This window comes from Gigantopelta aegis, chromosome 12 (genome assembly GCF_016097555.1).
Source record: "Gigantopelta aegis isolate Gae_Host chromosome 12, Gae_host_genome, whole genome shotgun sequence".
NCBI classification, from domain to species: domain Eukaryota; kingdom Metazoa; phylum Mollusca; class Gastropoda; order Neomphalida; family Peltospiridae; genus Gigantopelta; species Gigantopelta aegis.
Genome location: NC_054710.1, coordinates 40,268,494 through 40,291,214, shown reverse-complemented (window position 1 = coordinate 40,291,214; position 22,721 = coordinate 40,268,494). Strand labels below are relative to the sequence as shown.

Sequence of the window (22,721 nt, the reverse complement as noted above, 5' to 3'; positions counted from 1 at the left end):
TAAAACAATTCCCAAATACAATGCCTGGTATATATATATATATATATATATATATATATATATATATATATATATATATATATATATATATATATATATATATATATTGTGTATATATATATATATGTATATATATGTATATACAGTTGAATCTCGTTGGCTTGAACCCCGTCGGTGCTTGAGAAAGTGTTTGACCCATCAGGTAGTTCGACCGAACCATTCGGTCAACATCGGATATTTCCGTAACATAAGTTAGAAAGTTGAATTAGATAGGTGTCAGGATGTTTCAGCACCAGTACAAAATTCATCAATATGTTATATAACAAAATATCAGAGTGAAAGGATTCATTAGAAATTACTCCAGTGATGGAGAAACCCTTGCCGAAGTGATGATAGCGGAGTACCTCGCCCCTGGTTTCATTGAAAACTGGTCTGGTAGACGTGTTCAGAGTAAAGCTTCCCACTGAGGCCAATTGTTTGACTGGTATCACGCTTCATCGAAAAGACACCGTGACACTAGTTGTACTTGAAAGACTTTTACCGATAGCTGTTGGCTGAACACGCAACATGGTAGGTATGGCAACGTAAGGATTGCTTGGCTAGTGTCGCGATTCTCCGATCCATCTATAACTCATTTCGCCTAATTTATTATAATCCAAAAGTTGTAATAACCAACTGCGCAAGCGCGGCAATTGTAGGTCCTTTTCGGTGGTTTTCCATTTGATATTTGATGTATCACCAGTTCGAGGGAAATATAGCTAATAACACAGACGGGACCGATAATTTAGTTCGAGCGAAGCCTTATAGTCGACTCTGGACGTATTCGACCCATCATCAGTTAATATAAGGGTTTACAGGACAAAAAACTCGGGACTTCATTTTTGGTTCGAGCGTTGCGGTGTGATCGACCCTTCCAAGGTCGAGCCAACGAGATTCTACTGTATATGTATATATGTATATATGTATATATATGTATATATATGTATATATGTATATATGTATATATATATCTATCTATCTATCTATCTATCTATCTATCTATCTATCTATCTATCTATCTATCTATCTATCTATCTATATCTATATCTATCTGTATCTCTATCTCTATCTCTATCTCTATATAGACAAAACTACATATATGTGGTTTTCTGATTTCTGTATTCACAGTCTTGTAGTTTTGTATTTATTACATACCCTAAATTGGAATTTTTTTTCCAAATAATAATTCAGAAATTGTAACACTGCTAGCTAATGACGGGGATTTCTAAGTTTACACAACTAGTTCAGCTGTGTTACTACGCGGACCGAAGAACCAAAAAAAAAGAAAGAACGAGTGAAAAGTTACCTATACTTTTAATGATATTGTTTGAAATGCCTTTTAAAGACAATGTAATAGCTAAAATTCACGAACAATATAATATTTAATTTGCTCGTAATACGTCAAAAAACCTTCAGCGTGCCAGTTTTATCAACGAAGAAAAATGTCAAGAATTGTTCACTCAGTGTCTGAGTCGTCATCGGTGTGTTTTCTTTTATTGATGTTCATGGAATTATTTGTTGCTGAAAAATTTAAGTTTATATTAAATGTGCCTCCATAAATCATCGCTCCACTGAATAATCCGGTTGACAGTTCATTCAAGTTTTCTATGTGAGGAGACGGCATTGTTGCTAAAGTCGACGACAGTCACTTTTCGCACCCTTGTTTTGGCTTCGTACATAATAAATATAGCATATCTTACCGTAATTTCACTAGAAATCCATATTTCCAGTGCAATTTTTTAATCAAAAGATTTTGTTCAAAAACATCCAGGTGCATTAGTAATATTAAGAAAAAAAAAATTCAATAGCAATTTTACATTGGAATTTTTCCAAAAAGGAAACGTCATGTACCCAGTTTATGGTTATTCTAAGGAGATCCAAAGTGATGTCATTGGAATACTGACGTCATTTAAATTCAAAATTAGCTGTATTATTACAATGCTGCGCCACATTAAAATAAAAACTAGTCTACTAACCTTGACCCCTGTCAAATTCCTATAACAAGCAGACAACGCTGTTTACAGGTTATTTTTCATAATTCTGGACAAAATATTAATTTAAAGTTTTGATAGATAAAAGAAATAAAACGTACCTTTTGTCAAATATATCATATCACAAAATTATGGTTGGAGATGTTTTATTTATTGAAAAAGAATAAGAATTGTGTACGATGTAACGAAGCCAAAACAAGGGTCCAAAAAGTGACTGTCGTCGACCTTAACTATATCGTGGATTAAAAGCTTGTTGGTTAGTAGTGTTCCCGTCTCAAGTTTTGGTATCGCGCTCATTAAATTGTAAATATTTGTCACCGTTTTCGTCTGTTTTCAGTTCAAATTTTCCACAAAATAAAATTTTAAACAAACCAAGCACAAACTTTGTTTACATATCGCGAAGGGCATTCCTGGTAACCATGTACTATAAATAGTAGCGTTGAATACGGTATAGTTCCGGCAGTTGAGTTGAATACGGAAAGTTGTATTCAATTCTTTTATTCAGAGCTGTATTTATAGTAAGATTTAATGGGTATGTAATAAATAAATATATATATATATATCGCAAAACGTGATAAATGCCGCGTACTATACACACCCAGTCCTAAAAATATTTTATTCCAAACCACCATAAACACTATGCCAGTTTCTCTGCAATCTGTGATATATCCTTAGACAATCGTATCGTGTTTTGCTAAAAATTGAATTAGAACTTCTGTTTGTCTACGTGTGAACAGTGTCTGAGTCGTGTTCGCACAATGGTTTTTAATATGGCGTTATCGCGGTTTGCGATGAAACTTTACATATATATATATATACTCTTCAAAAAAAGAAACGCAAAAGGGTACAAATGGGTTATAACTCCGATTTTATGTTTCCTACCGGTTCATGCTTTGTGAATATAAGGTCATTGCATGTCCCAAACACATTCCCACGGTTACATTCGATAAAACGCAGCTACTGTACAATAAAGTTCCAAAATGTGAATATTCGCAAAAACGCAGCCACGTGCAAACCATGTCACCACTGCACGTGCGTTGTCTGCACGTGCAACATGAACACCGACAGTATAAAAGTGCAGGGTGTTCGATTGCCTGGCCTCTGTATCTGGCCGACAGTTGACAATCCAGGACATGCCACGTCTCAGTGAACCACAGAGAAACAATGCCATCGGCCGAGTAGACGCAGGCGAATCCAGAACGGCCGTTGCCAGGGCATTCCATGTGTCCCCAAGCACCATCTCCAGACTGTGGGACCGTTACCAGCAACATGGATCAACACGTGACCTCCCTAGATCCGGTCGACCACGGGTCACTACCCCCGGGCAGGACCGCTACATCCGGGTACGCCACCTTCGGGAACGATTGACTACTGCCACCTCCACAGCCGCAGCAATACCAGGTTTGCGCAGGATATCCGACCAGACCGTACGGAACCGCCTACGTGAGGTAGGAATTCGTGCCAGACGTCCAGTTCGAGGTGTCATCTTAACACCACAACACCGTCGATTCCGACTGCAGTGGTGCCAGATTCATCGACAATGGCCTCAACTGCGATGGAGACGGGTGTGGTTCAGTGACGAGTCCCGATTTCTGCTCCGACGTCATGATGGAAGATGTCGCGTGTATAGGCGTCGTGGTGAACGTTATGCGGCAAACTGCGTGCAGGAAGTGGACAGATTCGGCGGGGGTAGTGTCATGGTGTGGGCAGCCATCTCACACACTGGCAGAACTGACCTGGTCCACGTGCAGGGCAACCTGAATGCACAGGTCTACATTGACCAGAGCCTCCGGCCACACATCGTTCCAGTTATGGCCAACGCCAACGCAGTGTTCCAACATGACAACGCCAGGCCTCACACAGCACGTCTCACAACGGCTTTCCTACAGAACAACAACATTAATGTCCTTCCTTGGCCATCGATATCTCCGGATTTGAACCCAATTGAGCATCTATGGGACGAGTTGGACCGACGCCTCCGACAGCGACAACCACAGCCCCAGACCCTGCCCGAGCTGGCAGCAGCCTTGCAGACCGAGTGGGCCACCATCCCCCGGGACGTCATCCGTACTCTGGTTGCTTCAATGGGCAGGCGGTGCCAGGCAGTTGTCAACACACGCGGAGGCCACACCCGGTATTGACTCCAGATGACCTTGACCTTGGTGGTGTGTCCTATCACTTACTCACAATGGACTAGAGTGAATTGTGAACAATCCTGCAACATTTGGTAATTATCGGACTCACCATTCAATAATTAAATCAATTCTCCAAATGTTACGACAATGTGGTTTTGCGGTTCTTCTTTTGAAGAGTATATATATATATATATATATATATATATTGCATGTTATGTGTCTGGATTAAATACAATTTAAAAAAAAAAAAAAAAAAATGTTGACATGCTAGATCCAAATCGACAATGCAGAGACCAATGCAGTACATCCATTGTTGTAAAACATGCATAATGTAATGAGAAGATAGGGACTATGTGTATTCCATATTTTTTAGAACCAATATAATTATATATTGGTTACCGTGCCAACAGTATTGATTTCCATTAATCTATATAGCTCAGGTATGTCTTCACTGAAGATGCAAGAGATGAAGTAAATTAATTATATGATATAGAACGATTATTTCTTGTTATCAGGTAGAGGTAAATTAAGCATGTGATCTACGATGATTATTTCTTATGATCAGGTACTTCTATTATTAGCAATACTCAAGGAATGGCGAGTGAGAGAAAACCAGTTTGGAGATGAATAATGGGTGTGAAAATAATAGTAGTTTACACATACCTGATAAACAGTGTCAACAGCTTGCACAAGTTGGACAATGGTTAAATTCTTAGGTTACTGTGACCATAATAAAACAGAGAAGGAAAGAAGGAAGAAAGAAAGAAAGAAAGAAAAAGAAAAGAACTGACATCTTTTTTTTTAATGCATAATGCATACAGCTCCTAATTTATCAAAATCAAAATGTGTTTAAACTCAGCCTTCGAAATGAGTTATGGCCTTGCTTGATGCACGGTTGGTTTAGGATCAATCTCTGTTGGTGGGCCCATTGAACTATTTTTCATTCCAGCCAGTGCACCACTACTGGTATATCAAAGGTTGTGGTATGTGCCATCCTGTCTGTGGGATGGTGCATATAAAAAAATCCCTTGCTACCAATGGGAAAAATGTAGCAGGTTTCCTCTCTAAGACTCTATGCCAGAGTTACCAAATGTTTGACATCCAATAGCCAATGTTTAATAAATCAATGTGCTCTAGTGGTGTCATTAGACAAAATAAACTTTCTTTCTTTGAAATGGGTTATGACAAAAGCTGTTGCATAATTGATTTAAGTGTTATCAGGATTGGTCACATGGATGGCAGAGAAATGTTTGGAGGAACCATAATGGTTAGTTTATTCCTGGTAGATCTTCCACATTTGTTTTCCTTTTTTTCTTTTTTTTGAAAATTATTTTATGGATGGTGGATATATATATATATATATTATACAGTGTAAAAGAAGAAAAATCCAGACATTGTGCTTGATACCTAATTGGATACTTAAAAGATGTAAATCACTCCAAATGAAGTATGTTAATAAGGTACTAAGTCCCTTAGCAGCCATCAGATACAAAGAAATAATGATTTTATGTAATGGTGTGTCGGTATACAGTAATTAGTTTGTGATTTTCGATGAATTTAATTGTATTTGTTCCATTGATAATAAATATATCAATATATTACGTTTAGCAAAAAACCCCAAACCAACCCTGAATCTGCCAGCATATTACATGTAGCAGTAGATGTACGGAGTTTATACTCTTCAGTTGTATATCTGAATGAGAAAACCATTATCACAAAGCAGAATCGAATGGGCAGTTGGCAAAACTGTGGTTGATTCTATGAATCATTACACTATATAGTATATATAATTTTGTTGGGAAGGTTGACAGCAGATTGTTGGAACATTATATACATGTAGCTAAATGACAGAACTTTATTCCCAGAATCAAAACTATCTGTACAAGGCAGAGTCGAAAGGATATTTTGGGAAAGTTGTGATTGCTTCTGTAATCGCTATCAGGCGTTTCGTCTATATGAGGACTGCCACTCCCCAGGAGGTGCATTATTGTCCAATCTGGTGCATCCTAAGTCGAGATTGCTTCAAGGAATCATTGGTTATAAGAGGACTGCCACTCCACAGTCGATTCTTTATAGGATGTTCTGTACATCCCAAGTTGAGATTGCTTCCTCAGTCACTATATAGGAGGACTGCCACTTTCAGTAGATTCTTTATAGGAGGCTACTGTAAATCGTAAGTCGAGATTGCTTCTGTGAATCATATATATATAGGAATACTGTCACTCCACAAGTGATTCTTTATAGGACGTTGCTGTACATCCTAAGTTAAGATTGCTTCTATGAATTATTATCTATAGGAAGACTGCCATTCCACAAGTGATTCTTTATATAGGATGTTTATGTACATCCTAAGTAAGATTTTGCGTCTATGAATCATTATCTATAGGAAGACTGCCACTCCATAAGAGAATTTTTACAGAATGTTACTGTACATCCTAATTATAAGCCAACATTGCTTCTTTGAATCATTATCTATAGGACTGCCATTCCACAAGAGATTATTTACAGAATGTTACTGTACATCCTAAGTCAAGATTACTTCTGTGAATCATTATATATATAAGAAGACTGCCACTCCACAAACAATTCTTTACAGAATGTTACTGTACATCCTAATTAAGCTAACATTGCTTATTTGAATCATTATCTATGGGACTGCCATTCCACAAGAGATTCTTTACAGAATGTTACTGTACATCCTAAGTTAAAATTACTTCTGTGAATCATTATATATATAAGAGGACTGCCATTCTCTAGTAGATCATTTATAGGCCATTTCAGTACATTCTTATACTGCTTATATAAGGACTGCGACTCCTAAGACTGGTTTAATAGATTGAAACTTGTATAGGCCATTTCAGTACATTCTTATACTGCTTATATAAGAACTGCGACTCCTAAGACTGGTTTAATAGATTGAAACTTGTATAGGCCATTTCAGTACATTCTTATACTGCTTATATAAGAACTGCGACTCCTGAGACTGGTTTAATAGATTGAAACTTGTATAGGCCATTTCAGTACATTCTTATACTGCTTATATAAGGACTGCGACTCCTGAGACTGGTTTAATAGATTGAAACTTGTATAGGCCATTTCAGTACATTCTTATACTGCCTATATAAGGACTGTGACTCCTAAGACTGGTTTAATAGATTGAAACTTGTATAGGACAGAGTTCAATGCTAAATGGCAGGAAGGTAATTAATTATTAACATTTGTTACATGTGTCATTATTGCTGGATAACTACTTGTATAGATAGATATGTGTACTTATATATGCATGCACTTTAATTTAGCTTACAGTGTTAGTCCCAGTTTGTATTATTGTTATTATTATGAAAACAATTATTATAGTAGTCTACTATTTGTATTTTAGAATTAATATATAATATATGACATCATTTATTGAAATGCCAGATGTTGTTTTAGTGATCACTTTCTTCATTGCTCAATTATTAATATTCATAGATATTTTATGCTAAAGCTAAGAATAAGGCAGAGGATATGTTATATAAAACTGGTGTAATACAGTGAAACCCCTCGAAACTGGACACCTGTGGGAACAAGTGAAATTTCTGTTTCTAAGAATCTAGATATAACATACTGATTTAGAGAGGTTAAGTTCTATACTAATTTTTAACATCTGGTTTTAAGGATATTCCAGTTTACAGAAGGTCCACTATTGAGAGGTTTCACTGTATAACTTAGATATAAATATTGGTGAATGAGATTCTGTTTCCACAGTATGTTATATCTACATTGTTAGAAATGGTTTTCTTGTTCATTCCTTTTTTTCACAATCTTAACTGGTTTGTACTTTATTCGAATTTTTACGTATAAGGGAAAATACACTGCAACACATCTCTAAAATTCCCAACCATAATTAGCATTAATGGTCAGTTACCATTTGCAGCATGTTAGACTACAGAACAGAACAGAATTAACACAACTTTATTTACACTCAATCACCATACGTTGATACATGGAGGCGATATATGCAAAAATTGTTTGGAACTGTAGTAAAACAAAAATAATACAATAAACTATAGATCTACAGTTGGTATGGGTAAGCAAACATCTAAGTAATCACAGTGCCTAGTTACCCATGCAGGGAACATTTTCTTTTCAAAATCTTTTTAGCGATATTTCTAGTCAGTTGAAAATTGATTAGCAACTGTTTAATGTTTTAAAACTATGTAGCGATCTCTGAAACTTGTGTAGTGACTCACAATGTGATAGTGAACAAAATGTTCCCTGGTTATCATACACAATGCCATAGTGAACAAAATGTTCCCTGGTTATCATACACAATGCCATAGTGAACAAAATGTTCCCTGGTTATCATACACAATGCCATAGTGAACAAAACGTTCCCTGGTTATCATACACAATGCCATAGTGAACAAAATGTTTCCTGGTTATCATACACAATGCCATAGTGAACAGAATGTTCCCTGGTTATCATACACAATGCCATAGTGAACAAAATGTCCCCTGGTTACCATAAATTGCAGGCCAGCAGGTAACTTATTACGACACATTTATAAAGTTTACAATTCCATTATCATTCTATCCCAAACCCATTGATCAATACTTTATTATTTATGTATGTCACTGCTCTCGTTTTATTGACATTTACATGTATGTGAGTAACTTATAGTTAAATAGCCATGATCAAAATTTAGGTGATGGTATTTTTTGTTAAAAACATTTTGGGGAGAGCGAAGTACCGTTCTCGACTTTCTTGACCTGTGGTAAACTAGTAACCTGAACGACTGCTCTTAACTTATTTTGATGCCTGTTAAGTTGTAAAGATTGAGATAGCCATGCTTTTATATATGTTCAGGCCTCAAATTTTACAAATACGAGGGCAAGACCATTTGGCCTAGACCAATGGAAATTTATGGGGATCCTTAGAGCAGCAAGACAGACTTCAAAAAGTGTTTCAGTATATCATGACAGCACCCATTCAAAATAAATAAGTGAAAAGTTTCATGTTTTATTACAAAAACAACTTTCAGTAATCTTGTTCGAGTATGATGACCGATCACTAACATGCAAATTAAGGCATGGCCAGTTTGGCTTTGATTCTGTTTACTTCCCAAGGCATGGGAGTACATGAATAAGGCATTACGGCAATTTGCTGCATGGCAGCCATTAAATTCAAGCCCTAGCTGTATGCTTATTTTGATGTAATTAAAGGGACATTCCTGAGTTTGCTGCAATTTTTAAGATGTTATCGACTAACGAAATTATTTGAAAACATAATCCAGTTTGGGCTTCTTACAAATATTAAGATGACCAGAAACACATTGAATATACAGACACTGATATTCTAAACCAGAAAATATATTTAATATGTAAGTTTAATCGTAGAAATATTTTAGTAGTCGGAAACATCTTACAATGCAGCAAACTCAGGAATGTCCCTTTAACAGTTAAATACCTATCTTGATTCAAATGTCGATAATATGCTTTCAGCTTATATCCGAATGGTTCAGGTATACAAATTAATTTTGTTTTTATATCTCAAGATGTGATAAATTCTTTTCTCTTTTTTTATGAATACCAATTGTTTTTTGTGGAAGTGTATTTGACAAATCTTTAAAAGTGCTATCAGCAAAGCATATATAGACTAATTTATAGCGAACAGGTTCATCTGTCTGCTGTAATAATTGATGCAGCAGGTGAGATGTCCTAGTGGAGTAGAAGCTGTGGAGTGGGATGGCGGAGCAGTAGCAGAGAGCGGGTATTTCACTGTGGTGTGTCTATTTGTAGCACGTTGATGTCGCCTGTCGAGCGAGAGCGACTCGTGTCCGACAGTGTAATTCCTGATGATGTGGAGAAGCTGTTGGAAGAACAGTTGGACCTCATTCCTTCCTTTCAACGAGTGTCCGTCAGTGGAGAAGACACCAGTGGGGTGAGCAGGGGTCTTATACATTGTCACTGGAAATTGGCTGATCCAGGGATCGAAACCGCCTGTGGCTAAGTCGCCAAATGGGCAATTTAAATAATTAAAAAAAAATAATGGCATTAGTCGCTCAAATAATATTATGTAGGCTGTCTTCTTTAGAGCTATAACATATGAGGCTCTATTAATATTTGTATTCCACATTAAAATCATGCTTGTGGTTCTCTAACCATAATTTGCCAACATCCATTATTAATTTTTGGGCCACCATATTTTTTAGTGAGTTTTGAGCCCTGCTGATCCCAGTTGGATTTTATTCATTGTCATCTGCAATTGGCTGATCACTGTTGGATTTTATACATTATCATCTGATTGGCTGATTACAGCTGCATTTTATACATTGTCTTCTATGATTGGATGACCACAGCTGGATTTTTATGCATTGTCATCTGATTGGCTGATCACTCCTGCAGTTTATACATTTATGTGTAATTGGCTTATTATTTAGGGAGTTTAAAACTTCTTTTTTGCAAATCTTTCTTCTTGACCTCTCTTTTTAAAAAAAAAATTATTATTATTACTACGCTGTAACAGTATTGCCATGTATAACCTAATACCTCATAACTGGTATATCAAAGGCCATGGTATGTGATATCCTGTCTGTGGGAAGTGCATATAAAAAATCAGTTGCCGGTGTTTCTGCCAGAATCTTTTTTGGGGTATGATGCTATGGAATAGAATGCAACCACAGTTAACAGGGAGTATGGGGGTGTGTGGGGGCCTCCCCAAGAAAGAACATTGGTTACATTTAAGGTTAGGGTTTTGAAAATTGTACAGTAATAATAAGAGTAATTAATTTTGTGAAAAAGTTAACTTTAAAAAAAACCTCTCTGGCAAAAACTCTGCAGATCAAAATTAAAAAATATTTGATATTCCACTGCCATTAATTGATTAATAAATCAATGTGGTGTTAATAAAGAAATCAAAATTTAACTTTATTTAATTGTAATTTCTCAAATGACAGCTTTGACAATAAAATAGTCAAACACATGCAAAAGACATTTTGATTATTGTCCACCATGAAAACTTGCAACAGCAGTCAGCAGTGCTTTAACTTTTTTTTACAATGGTAATTTGTCAGGTTCCTCTAAAAGACTTGGAAGAAGCCTCTAAAAGTCTGGTCAAGGCGCTAATGATTCGGGAGAAATACATGGCTCTGTCGCACCAGGCCTTTCCTCGGATTACCGCCCGATTTCTCCAGACCGTTGGGGAACGGGAAGACTTTCATGCGATCGTAGACCAGAATTCAGATAAAGGCAGAAAGAGCATTGCAGGTATTTATCACAATTCTTACTCTTTACATGTATCTTGGTGGTTTTGTCGGCAATTTAAAAAAATAAATTGGAAATTATTTTTCTTAATATAAGAAAGTTATAACATCAACATTTTGTTTAGAAGTTGTAAAACATGTAGAAAAATCAAATATTTTTATTAAATAGGCATTTCAGTGGAACTGAAAATCATGTTTAAAGAAGTGGCTGAAATCATCTATTAATTTTGTTTTAAATATGATATATAAAAATAGAAATGAAAAAGTAAGATGCTAGAATGACAATAATCTTTATGCATGCTTTAAGGAAAAACAGATGCAATATTATTTAAATGGAAATTTGTCAATGGAAGTCGTATCAAAGTAGAAATAATTTGAATGTTTGTTTCCTCTATTTTTTTCTCTCTAAAATTCAGTTTAGTTTTGTTCAAAGAAGAACATTTAATATAAAAGTAAAAAAAAAGAAAAAAAGTAACTTCTTTTTTGTCAATTAGCTATTAAGATTTTCATTGGGTATACAGGTAATACATATATGTTTTATTTTATTCAAGGAATACATCTTATCTTATGCCGAACTAAAACAAAGATGAATATAAATTTCTCACATATATATATTTTTAAATAAAACTAAGACAATTTGTTTATTTTTGTTTAAGAGAAAAAAGTGTCATGCTAAATATAAATAAAACTTTAAAATTGACATATTATCATATATATGTCAGTAGAAGATGTTGTTTATTTTTGTTGAGGTAAGAGATGTGTTTTATGTTCTTTGTTTATTTCTTCAGCTTGTCCCCAAAGTCCGGGTATTATGTATTATGATGAACGAGGTACTCTTTGTCTTCATAGCTCATGGGTGTTAACTCACAAACACAACAAAGAAGATTACCGTTAAAAAACAAATAATAATTTAAAAAACCCCAGAAAAGATTTAGTTCTGTTAAACAGGTGGTTGTTCTCAGATTGAACACATTGGGTCATGATCATTGACCCTTTATAAACATTTTAGTTTGCTGTAACCTGCATGACCAAGTCATGCAAGGAGTTTCAACTCTCTTTTTTTCTGTTTTAGAACATTAGTAATTGGTTTTGTCCCTAGATATCTAGTCTTGTTAAGTGTTTCATATCTTTTTTTGTTTCTTAGCTCAAATGCTTGTTTTACTGTAGACATAATAAAAAAAAAAAATTGAAATTAGAAATCTGATTGACCTACCCAAACCAAACATTTAGATTGGATTACTCGCATAATGATTGTTTCTAGACATTATGTTTTTTTTATCAAAATAAATTAAAATTAAAATCCATACTTACTCAGTTATTGAATTGTGGGATTTCTTTTTTTATTCCATCAGAATCATAAACATGATGTAATTCACTTATTTTCCATCTCATAATTTTCAGCTTCCAACCCAAAATCTAGGATTCTCAGAAACACGGAATCATGTCAAATTTGCAACCTGTTACTTCAAAAATGTTGGTAGAATTATACAGCAAGCCAAACAGTTTATTGCAGATTGTGTAGTGAGAGGAAGATTGTCCCATTCCATTCAGATTAAAAATACTTCCACTAAATCATTGTTGACCCTTAAAACTAAATTCTTGTTCCATCATTACTTCAGTAATATGCTTGATAATGAAGTAAACATTTATATTTATTAATATTATTTTATTTGTTTAAGTGAATAAGGAAATAGTTATTACTGTGATCTAATTTTTTTTTTTTTTAAATCATGGGTGTATTTCTGATTATTAATAGACATCAGTATGGAATTCTGAGGTTTATTGCAGAACATCACAATCCAAATTTTTGACTCCCACAAATGTTGCTAATTAAAATTTTAATGTTAGGGTGTTTTATTTTGGGCTTTTTTAACTTTGAAATTATTTTTCAAAATTCAAATAATTTTAAACAAAAGCTTCGTTTTCATGTGACAAAAACAAAACTGATATATACAAATAAATATACATGGGTTTTTTTCACCTTTATTGGAACATAGCTTTTTTTATATTAGGATTGAAATTATAAAGGATATTTAGAAATTAATGTTTGAAGAAAATAATCTTCTTTGCCACACAGTTAATACCCATGAACTTCCAAGTGTGCATTTTTCTTTCAGTGCGTGTGTTCAATTTGAAATAATCCATAGTGCGATTCATTTCTGACGTGCCCTGGCCGTTTTTCGTTATCATTAACACTTTTGCATTAGGTTCAAAATCCCTTGATGCATTTATCCTTGAGAATGCCCACCAACCTTCCTACAGTTTCTTTCTGACCTTAGGAATGTCCTGTTTTGTTTGTTGGTTTATGGACATCTACCCAAAACAAATTTAAGTTACAGATAGGAAGAAAACAAAATGTATCTGGTTTTTTAAAATGTTTTGGAATTAATAGATTTTATATCAACAAAATGATAATTGATTGTTTTAACTTCATAAAACACATGTAGACATTGATGTATTTGTTTGTGTATTGGGAAAACTAAAAAATTTGGAGTAAACAATTGAAGGATTAACAAAAACTTAATGTGTACATTTATTTATTTTATGAAAGAAAGTATACATGAAGCAGATGGGAGGATTAAAAAAAAAGTTGATTAAATTATTATTATTATTTTTTAAATTAATAGAATTCTCAGCAACAGAAAGGTTGGCCCATAAAAAAAACAAAAAACTTATGCTCAGAAAATATCTACTGTGAAACCTGTCTAAACTGGAACATGCCAGAGAACTAATATTTATCCAATTTAGACAGGGTCCTGTGCTTAGAAGATAGCATTTTAGAATTTAGAAAAATTTTGGACCCTCAAACTTCACTTGTTTTTACAGGATTCTAGTTAGTTCAGGTTTCTGTTTAGACAGGTTTCAGTGTACATAAAAAATAAAAATTACAAAAAAACCTATTAATGCCTTCTCACAAATATATTGTATATTTTAATTTTGGGGTCACCTATATTGTGCTCTTGGTTTTGCACAAGTTTTAATGTGTTGTATAATACAACTAAGAACTGTTTTATTATTATATTAAAAAAATCATTATTATTATTTTTTTAATGTTATAAATAAATAAAAAAAAAAAAAAAAAAATGCATGACATTGAATTTCTATTATTCAGTAATGTCATATATTTATCTGTTTTATGTGCCACCTTTGCGTAAGATCAAACATAATTTATCGTTTGGAATACTGAAGAGTTGGTTGAGACTGGTCTATAAACATTATGACCGGACAATATTTAATATCAATGTGTAGGACAGAATATATCCATTTTGTTCCGCAACAAGTGGATTATTCAAACAGATTCAGACATCTGTCCATGCCAGGTTTATGTGCGACTAATGAAATATGTTGGCTAAATTTAGACAAGATGCTAGAGTAGAATATTTTTTGCTTGTGTTGTAGACCATGCAGTGACGATTTTATTATTATTACGTTTTTAAAGTTTTAAAATTCTATCCACAGGGATAAAAAAAAGACCTACCATGTTAAAAGTTAACACTATTAGGGTTTCTGCCAGAATGGTGCTATGGAATTGAATATTTGCTGAATGCAACCACAGTTGACAAAGAGTTTGCGGGCCTCCCCCAGAAAGAAAATGGGTTAGGGTTAGGGTTAAGAAAGTCATACAATAATGATAGAGTCATTCATTTTGTCGAAAGGTTAACTTTAAACAAAACATCTGCCAAATAATTTTGGTATGGTGCCATACCCGTTTTGCCCTCTGGCAGAAACCCTGACTATCATTAACATTTTAGCCATACCCAACGTAAACAACTTATAAATATTATAATTTTATACAGTTGAAACATCAAGAAAAAAGTGTTAATTTAAATTTATTTATATCTTTTAAAGATACAACAGGTAATATGACTGGGTTTGGTGTCTTTTTTTGTTAATAATCTTAAGATTAATCAGTGTAACTTTTATACCTGTACATGGTTAAAAACATTTTAATCATATATGTACCCGTTTGTTACACACAGAGCTGAAGTTCTGTGTCATCTTCCTTGCATAATGTTTTTCTAGTGACAAATATTTGTTTGCCTTCAGATCGGATGTCCATCCAAGGTAACCTTCCATGCTATAGCACGCAGCCTCATTTTAAAATCTTTGCCTCGTTAATGTCTTTTAGGCTAAAAGGGTCACTTACAGCCTTAATTACTATCAAAGCATGTGTGATTTGTCTTATTTCATGACATGTATAATGTACAAATATTCTGGTTTAAGGATCGGTTTGCTAAACCATCAAATATGAAATGAAATTCAATGAATAAAAAAAAATCTCAATTTCTTTGAAAATATTAAAAAGTGAATGTATGAAAAAAAAGGTACATGTAGTTTTAGAATTAAGACATGGTTTCCTTTCATTTTGACTGGAAATGATTGCAAACGGTAGTGACTAAATTGATAATATTGGTTATGTATGATGCACCGGTATAAACATAGAAAGAAGGAAGAAAAAAGTCTTATATATTGATTGCGACCAGTCATAAGGTGACATCTTTGAGAGGCAGATATTAACAGTCCCAAGATGAAATGCAGCTCAGTGTTCTGTTCTCTTCCGATGTTTGGAAATATTAATTGTGTGAAATCTTTTTTTGTTTTGAAATGGGGCAAGATGTAGCTCAGTCTTAGACTGTTCGCTTGAGGTACGGTGGTTTGAAGGATTCATATATAGCTTATATGTTAAACATTTTAAACAGCTACTGTTAACTAAAAATGTTTGAAACGTTTTAAACAGTTCCTGTTAACTAAAAATATTTTTAAACATTTTAAATAACTACTGTTAACTACAAATATTTTAAACATTTTAAACAACTGCTGTTGGCTATAAGTATTTTAAACATTTAAACAGCTACTACATGTATTAGCTATAAATGTTTTAAAACATTTTAAACAGCTGCTATTAGCTATAAATATTTTAAAGATTTTTAAACAACTACTGTTAACTAAAAATGTTTTAAACATTATAAACAGCTGCTGTTAGCTATAAAACATTTTAAAAAGCTGCTGTTATAAATAGTTTAGACATTTTAAACAGCTACATGTATACTGTTAAATATAAATAATTTAAACATTTTAAACAGCTGCTGTTATCTATAAAACATTTTAAACAGCTGCATTTAGGTATAAATATTTTAAACAGCTGTACCTTTTTCAAGCATTTTAAACAGATATAAATTTTAAATAGATATACATTTTAAACATTTTAGGCAACTACTGTTAACTGTAAATTTTGAACATTTTAAACAGCTACTATTAGCTGTAGATTTTAAAACTTATTAAACAGCAACTGTTACTTGTAGATAATAAAAACATTTTAAACAGCTATTGTTAGCTATACATTTTAAACAGCTACTATTAGCTGTAGATTTTAAAACTTATTAAACAGCATCTTAGTTGTAGATTTTAAAAACATTTTAAACATCCTATTGTTAGCTATACATTTTAAATATTTTAAACAGTTACTGTTAAGTGTGAAATATTTTAAATATTTCAGGCAATGTTTTGTCGCTCTGTTTTTTATATATCTAGTGGGAAGGGATTCTGTGATCGGGTAATGTTGCTGCAAACCTGTTATGTCGTCACTTGCATGTAATTGGTAATTTAGTTCAGATAATTCACTCAAACATGTTTAAATTTAGCTTGTGACATTTTGATAGTAATTAGTTTAAATGTGACCCTTTTAGCCTCACTAGTACTGCCATCATGTTACTTTGATGCAGCCATATGGTAAATGTATGTCTTACAAAATTATCATGTTATATTTCATAGAAACTGTTAAACAATTCTGATTTCGGTAAAAAAAAAAAAAAAAAAATTAAATTATATTATGACTTTATAACAGCTGCAGGATATTTTTGATTCTATGAAAAAGACAAGATATTTATAGTGATAATATAATAATATATGTGCTACAAAAAGCTGTTTTATGTAAAAATTAGTCATAGGATATTTTTGGCTGTATCAAGTAACAATGGTATTCTGATTTTAAAAATTAGAAATTAATTTTAAAACAAAAACAAAAATCAAAAACAACTACAACAAAAAAAGCAAAAACAAAAGAAGAAAAAAAGCTGGGGATTAAAAAACCCACCCCAAAAACCCCCAACCCTTACAAGCTCCCAGTTTAGTGAATTACATATAGGTCAAGACTAGTTTTACTAGTACTTTCTCTGTTCACTTCTGTCTTGAACCTATCAGTTCCAAAAGCGGATCGGGGTGGGGTGGGGTGGGGGGGGGGGGGGGGCCTAAATTTAGTGATAGTTATATTTTTATTATATATTAATTTTCATTTTTTTACGATCCCCTTCCAAACCTCCCCCAAAGTTCCCTTGGCATTCCACCTCATTTCATTAGGGCCCCCCCTAAATGGATTTTCTGGATCCACCACTGAGCTCAAACTGGTAACATTTCAGAAACACCATAATTTAAAAAAAAACCCAAAAACCAAATAAAAAAACAACAACAAAACAAAAGCATAACCTTAGTGGGCAGCACAAGTTCTGCACATGTATTTCACTTCACGACTAATTTGTTTAAATACTGATACAGCACAATATATACTTACTATACAAATGGACACAGCACATGCATGTACCCAGTGTATAGCAGACATAGCTGTACACAGAACAAGTACAGCACAGTTCTTTAATTCACTAACAAGAGTCGGATATAGTTCAGTGGTAAAGTCCTCCTCACCTGATGAGTGGTCGGTCTGGGATCGATCCCTGTCAAGGGTGTCGTCAGGGGGGGGGGCTTTTTGAGCCAGCATGATTTTTAAAAACTAAAAATGAAAACAAAATCGAAAATTATTTTTGCTCATATCTCATATATCTTTAAATTGCCTTCCAAAATACACTAGAATGCAGCATTTGGCTGCTAGATATACAAACATTTTCCCGAGGGGGTATCCGTCCTAGCAGCCTCAATTATTTTTGAACACCCCCTTCAGAAAAGCTGACAACGCCCCTGCCTGTCAATGGGTCCACTGGGCTATTTCTCATTCCAGCCAGTGCATCACGACTGGTATATCAAAAGCTGTGGTTTGTGCTATCCTGTCTTTGGCTAGTGCATATAAAAGATCCCTTGCTACTAATTGAATGATGTTGCAGGTTTCATCTCTAAGACTAATCATCAAAATTACCAAATGTTTGACATCCAGTAGCCACTTATTGATTTATCAGTGTGCTCTAGTGGTATTGTTAAACAAAACAAACTTCTAAATTTCAATCACTAAAACAAGCGGGTATTGTTTCTTAAAAATTAAAACTTCTGAGATATATTTAGTGAGCTGTAGTAAATTTAAGGATATTTAAAAAGGATTCTGCCGAAATCATAAAAATAATGTAACAGATATATTTGGATTCTATCTCAATGTAACACTTCCAACCCAAAATCTGGGATTCACAGAATCTGGGGATCCTGCTAAATTTGCAGGCTTGAAAGGGCTGAAACATGTAAAATAACAAATGTTTTATGAAAACAGCTCTCCACTGCTAGAATTCATCTCCATTTCTTTTCGATGAACCATTCCAAATTATATGCTAAATTACGTCATGAAAACCGCACAATCTTTTATTTTTATGGACTTAATCCTACAGGACATTCAAAATCAAATAGCACCACAAATGCCCCCACCCGCTACCGACCCTGGTCGCACTGCTGGTGCTCTTTTGCACTTGCCAGCATGGGCGATCAGTCCTCCCACCCACACAGAAGCCTTTTCTGTCCTGGGTGGAGGAGCCGGCATAAGTTGACACCTGTTCCCGTGACGGGCGTGTGCTACAACAGCTTGCTGTGAATGTGCACGTTAAGTCATACGACCTGACCTGGGCCCAATTTCACAAAACATCGTAAGCCTAGTTTTGCACTTAAACGTAAATCTACGACTAAACTACAGTTTTTATTACTATTATAGTACAACAAATATAGTTAAAAGTACATATATTTCATTTTATTTTGTCCTTAAAATGCTCCATCTTCTGTAATGTAAGTTCTGTGTGAAATAGATGTCAGACAGGTGTAAATGTATGCCTGGTATAACTGCCAGTCGCAGACATAAACTTACGATGTTTTGTGAAATAGGATCCTGGGGCCTAATTCACTAAACACAACTTCGTGATCTCGCAGTGCAATGCTAAAAGACTTACAAAGAGGATGCTTTGTTGTCTAACAGAGCCTAAGAGATCTTTGTCAATTAGGCCCCTGACCTGCTAGAACTCACCAGCATCAGTGGTACTTTAATTCCAAAAAGCTCTGAAATACCTCTGAGATCCTGATTTTTTACACCCAAAAACTCCCCCCCACCCCTGTGCTGTTGCATTTCCAGCAGGCCATGTATATACAGTGAAACCCTTCTAAACCAAACACCCTTGGAACCAAGACATTTATCTTGTTTTAAGAGGGATCCGGTTTAGGGAGGTTACATACTGTACTGGTTTTTAAAAAGGGACTCTGTAAAATGTCTGGTTTACTGAGGGTCCGGTCTTGAGAGGTTTCACTATATATTTTTTCAAAGCAGGTTTCTTTGTGCTGAGATTTTGTTAACCCCCAAATGCTTCCCCCTCCCTCCACCCCTATGCTGTTGTATTTCCAGCAGGCCAAGTACCCTATATAGATCTTTTTTCTTAGCAGGACGTGTTTCGTTTTGCCTGCTATTAAAAATAAATAATAACAGCAGGTGATTATTTTACTTCCTGTTTTGAGCCACTGGCCTCGGTGACGTAGTGGTTAGGCCATCGGTCTACAGGCTGGTAGGTACTGGGTTCGGATCCCAGTCGAGGCATGGGTTTTTTAATCCAAATACCGACTTCAAACCCTGAGTGAGTGCTCTGCAAGGCTCAATGGGTAGGTGTAAACCACTTGCACCAACCAGTGTTCCATAACTGGTTCAACAAAGGCCATGGTTTGTGCTATCCTGCCTGTGGGAAGTGCAAATAAAAGATCCCTTGCTGCTAATTGGAAAGAGTAGCCCATGTAGTGGCGACAGCGCGTTTCCTCTCAAAATCTCTGTGGTCCTTAACCATAAGTCTGACGCCATATAACCGTAAATAAAATGTGTTGAGTGTATCGTTAAATAAAACATTTCTTTCTTTCTTTTTTCCTATTTTAAGCCCTTGCAAAGAGCTGTAGTTTTAAAATGTGCTGAGGTGTCGTTAAACAAATATTCCTTTATTACCTATGAAATTTTAATTAATTTTGTATAACATGGTATGAGACATGTATAGCATAATTGTATCATGACAGAGTGAAACCACGTTTTGTATGCCATAGTTCTAAAAGCCTTGTTTATTTAGTATGTCAGAATAACTTGATAAAACCATTGTTAGTAATGTCAGAATGACCTTCCAAACTCTACCATAGTCTAGTACCATTGAACAGAGAGTCTGTGATATTACATACAATACCTAATATCCTGGGGATCAGATGTTCAGTTTGCTAGATATTTAAGTATGTGTACACTGCACTTGAGACCAGGTCCATGCAGACACTAATGAAATATGCCGGTTATTGACCTACCATGGAAATTCCCACAAACTGGTAGCAGAATGTACAGGAAGCTCAGGGGAAGAACACTGGCCTGAAAGTGTGATGAGTCACAAGGCCTGTGCAGGCGGGTGTGCAGGGGGAGGGTGTTGGGGATCAAAACCCATTCCTGCTCAAGCAAAATTTTGGGAGTGTAACTCGATCCCCCCATCCCCACCAACCCCCACCCCGATAAATAAATAGCAACACGATTGTTGGATACCAAATAGATTTAAAATAAAATGTGCTGAGCTAAACACAAGATATTCCTTTGATTTAAATGAACTGAAAACAGTATGATCACCCCTGACACATCCATAGGTTTTTTGTCCTTGCAAGGACATAAAATACATTGTGTATATATATACTAATAGTGTTGGTTAAACATTAATAATGCTCATGATAATCAGTGAATTTTACTCTTTAAACCACACACATACCAGTAATCCTGCTAGTATATCAAAGGCTGTGGTATGTGCTTTCCTGTATGTGGGATGGTGCATATGGAAAAATGTAGTGGGTTTTCTCTTTAAGATTAAATGTCAGAATTACCAAAATAGCCAATGATTAATAAATCAATGAGCTAGCCAATGATTAATAAATCAATGTGCTCTAGTAGTGTCTTTAAACAAAACTTTTTTAGACAATTAATTTAAAAGTATCTGTTCCGTAATATACAGTATGAAGCTTATAAATTCTTCAAGGATTATTGCGAGAGATTAGAAAAACATTTTAAAATTATTAATATTTTAATTTATTTATTATAATTATTTTTTAAAATGTAATTTTTAACAAGTGCTGTAGTTGTTTTTAAAAAGAAAGATTAAGAAAAAGAAAGAACATTTTTCAGTAGATTAAATAAAAAAGATTGTTTTTAAATAATATATATATACTTTTTCACTGAACTGGGAGCTTGAGTAGACAACTATAATGCTGACATAATCCGTTTTACCCTTCATTCTCTGATATATATGTATATACAGGCCTTTATATGATTGATTTGTGGCTAGACTAGTGTTTTATTAGAGGTGAAAGGGTTAAACATTGATTTTGTTCACCATATTGTATGCTGTTTAGGTCAGTGCAATTTCGGCAGAAATATTCCGCTTGTGTTATAACAGAAATATTCCACCCGTGTTATAACAAAAATATTCCACTCGTTTAAGTACATGTGATATTTGTTTGTTAGAGAAGAGAAATATTGTTTTTATTAACAACAGATTATACTGACCATGTACATGTACTAACAACTGTTTGTTTACTTACTTATAGTTAGACCAAAATTATAGTATACTTTGTTTCCCTTTGTTCAACTAACTAACCAGTACATGCTGAATGAAAATATTTTATGGCTTATTAATTTGTTTACATTTATTTATTTATTTATTTTATTTGTTACATTTTTTTCATTTATTTATTTATTTTTATATTTATTATTTTTATAAATAATAAAGTAGGCATTAAAAATAATAATTAAAACATAATAAATAAACACAAAAACCCCACAAAAAACCCCAAACAAAACAAACATGAATTCCAGACTTCCAAATTTTAATATGTCAACCAAATACTGTTCTTGTCTTTGTTCTTTGGTAAAAGAAAATCTCAAAAGAACTGAAGGTCATTTTATCTCTGAATAACACAGACCTTTAATATTAAAATGAGATTTATTACAGATTTTAAACAAATAATAATAATGCCATAACAGAATTTTAATTTATTATTATTTGTTATTACTCTGCCCCAGAGATCTCTCTGGTGATAATGTGAGGATTATTACTGAATTA

At 34.1% G+C, this 22,721-nt stretch overlaps 1 protein-coding gene across 3 annotated transcripts in view; it reads left to right on the top strand.

Moving 5' to 3' along the window:
* Nucleotides 1-22,721, top strand: part of LOC121386306 (AMP deaminase 2-like) — an 82,599-nt gene that overhangs the window by 15,658 nt on the left and 44,220 nt on the right. For 2 of the 3 annotated variants that reach the window (XM_041517165.1, XM_041517163.1), the window contains 3 exons: nucleotides 9,947-10,088; nucleotides 11,221-11,413; nucleotides 15,457-15,474. In XM_041517165.1, the coding sequence (XP_041373099.1) occupies nucleotides 9,947-10,088; nucleotides 11,221-11,413; nucleotides 15,457-15,474 (353 nt within the window). The remainder of the gene's footprint in view (nucleotides 1-9,946; nucleotides 10,089-11,220; nucleotides 11,414-15,456; nucleotides 15,475-22,721) is intronic. The other variant, XM_041517164.1, reaches the window with a different exon arrangement.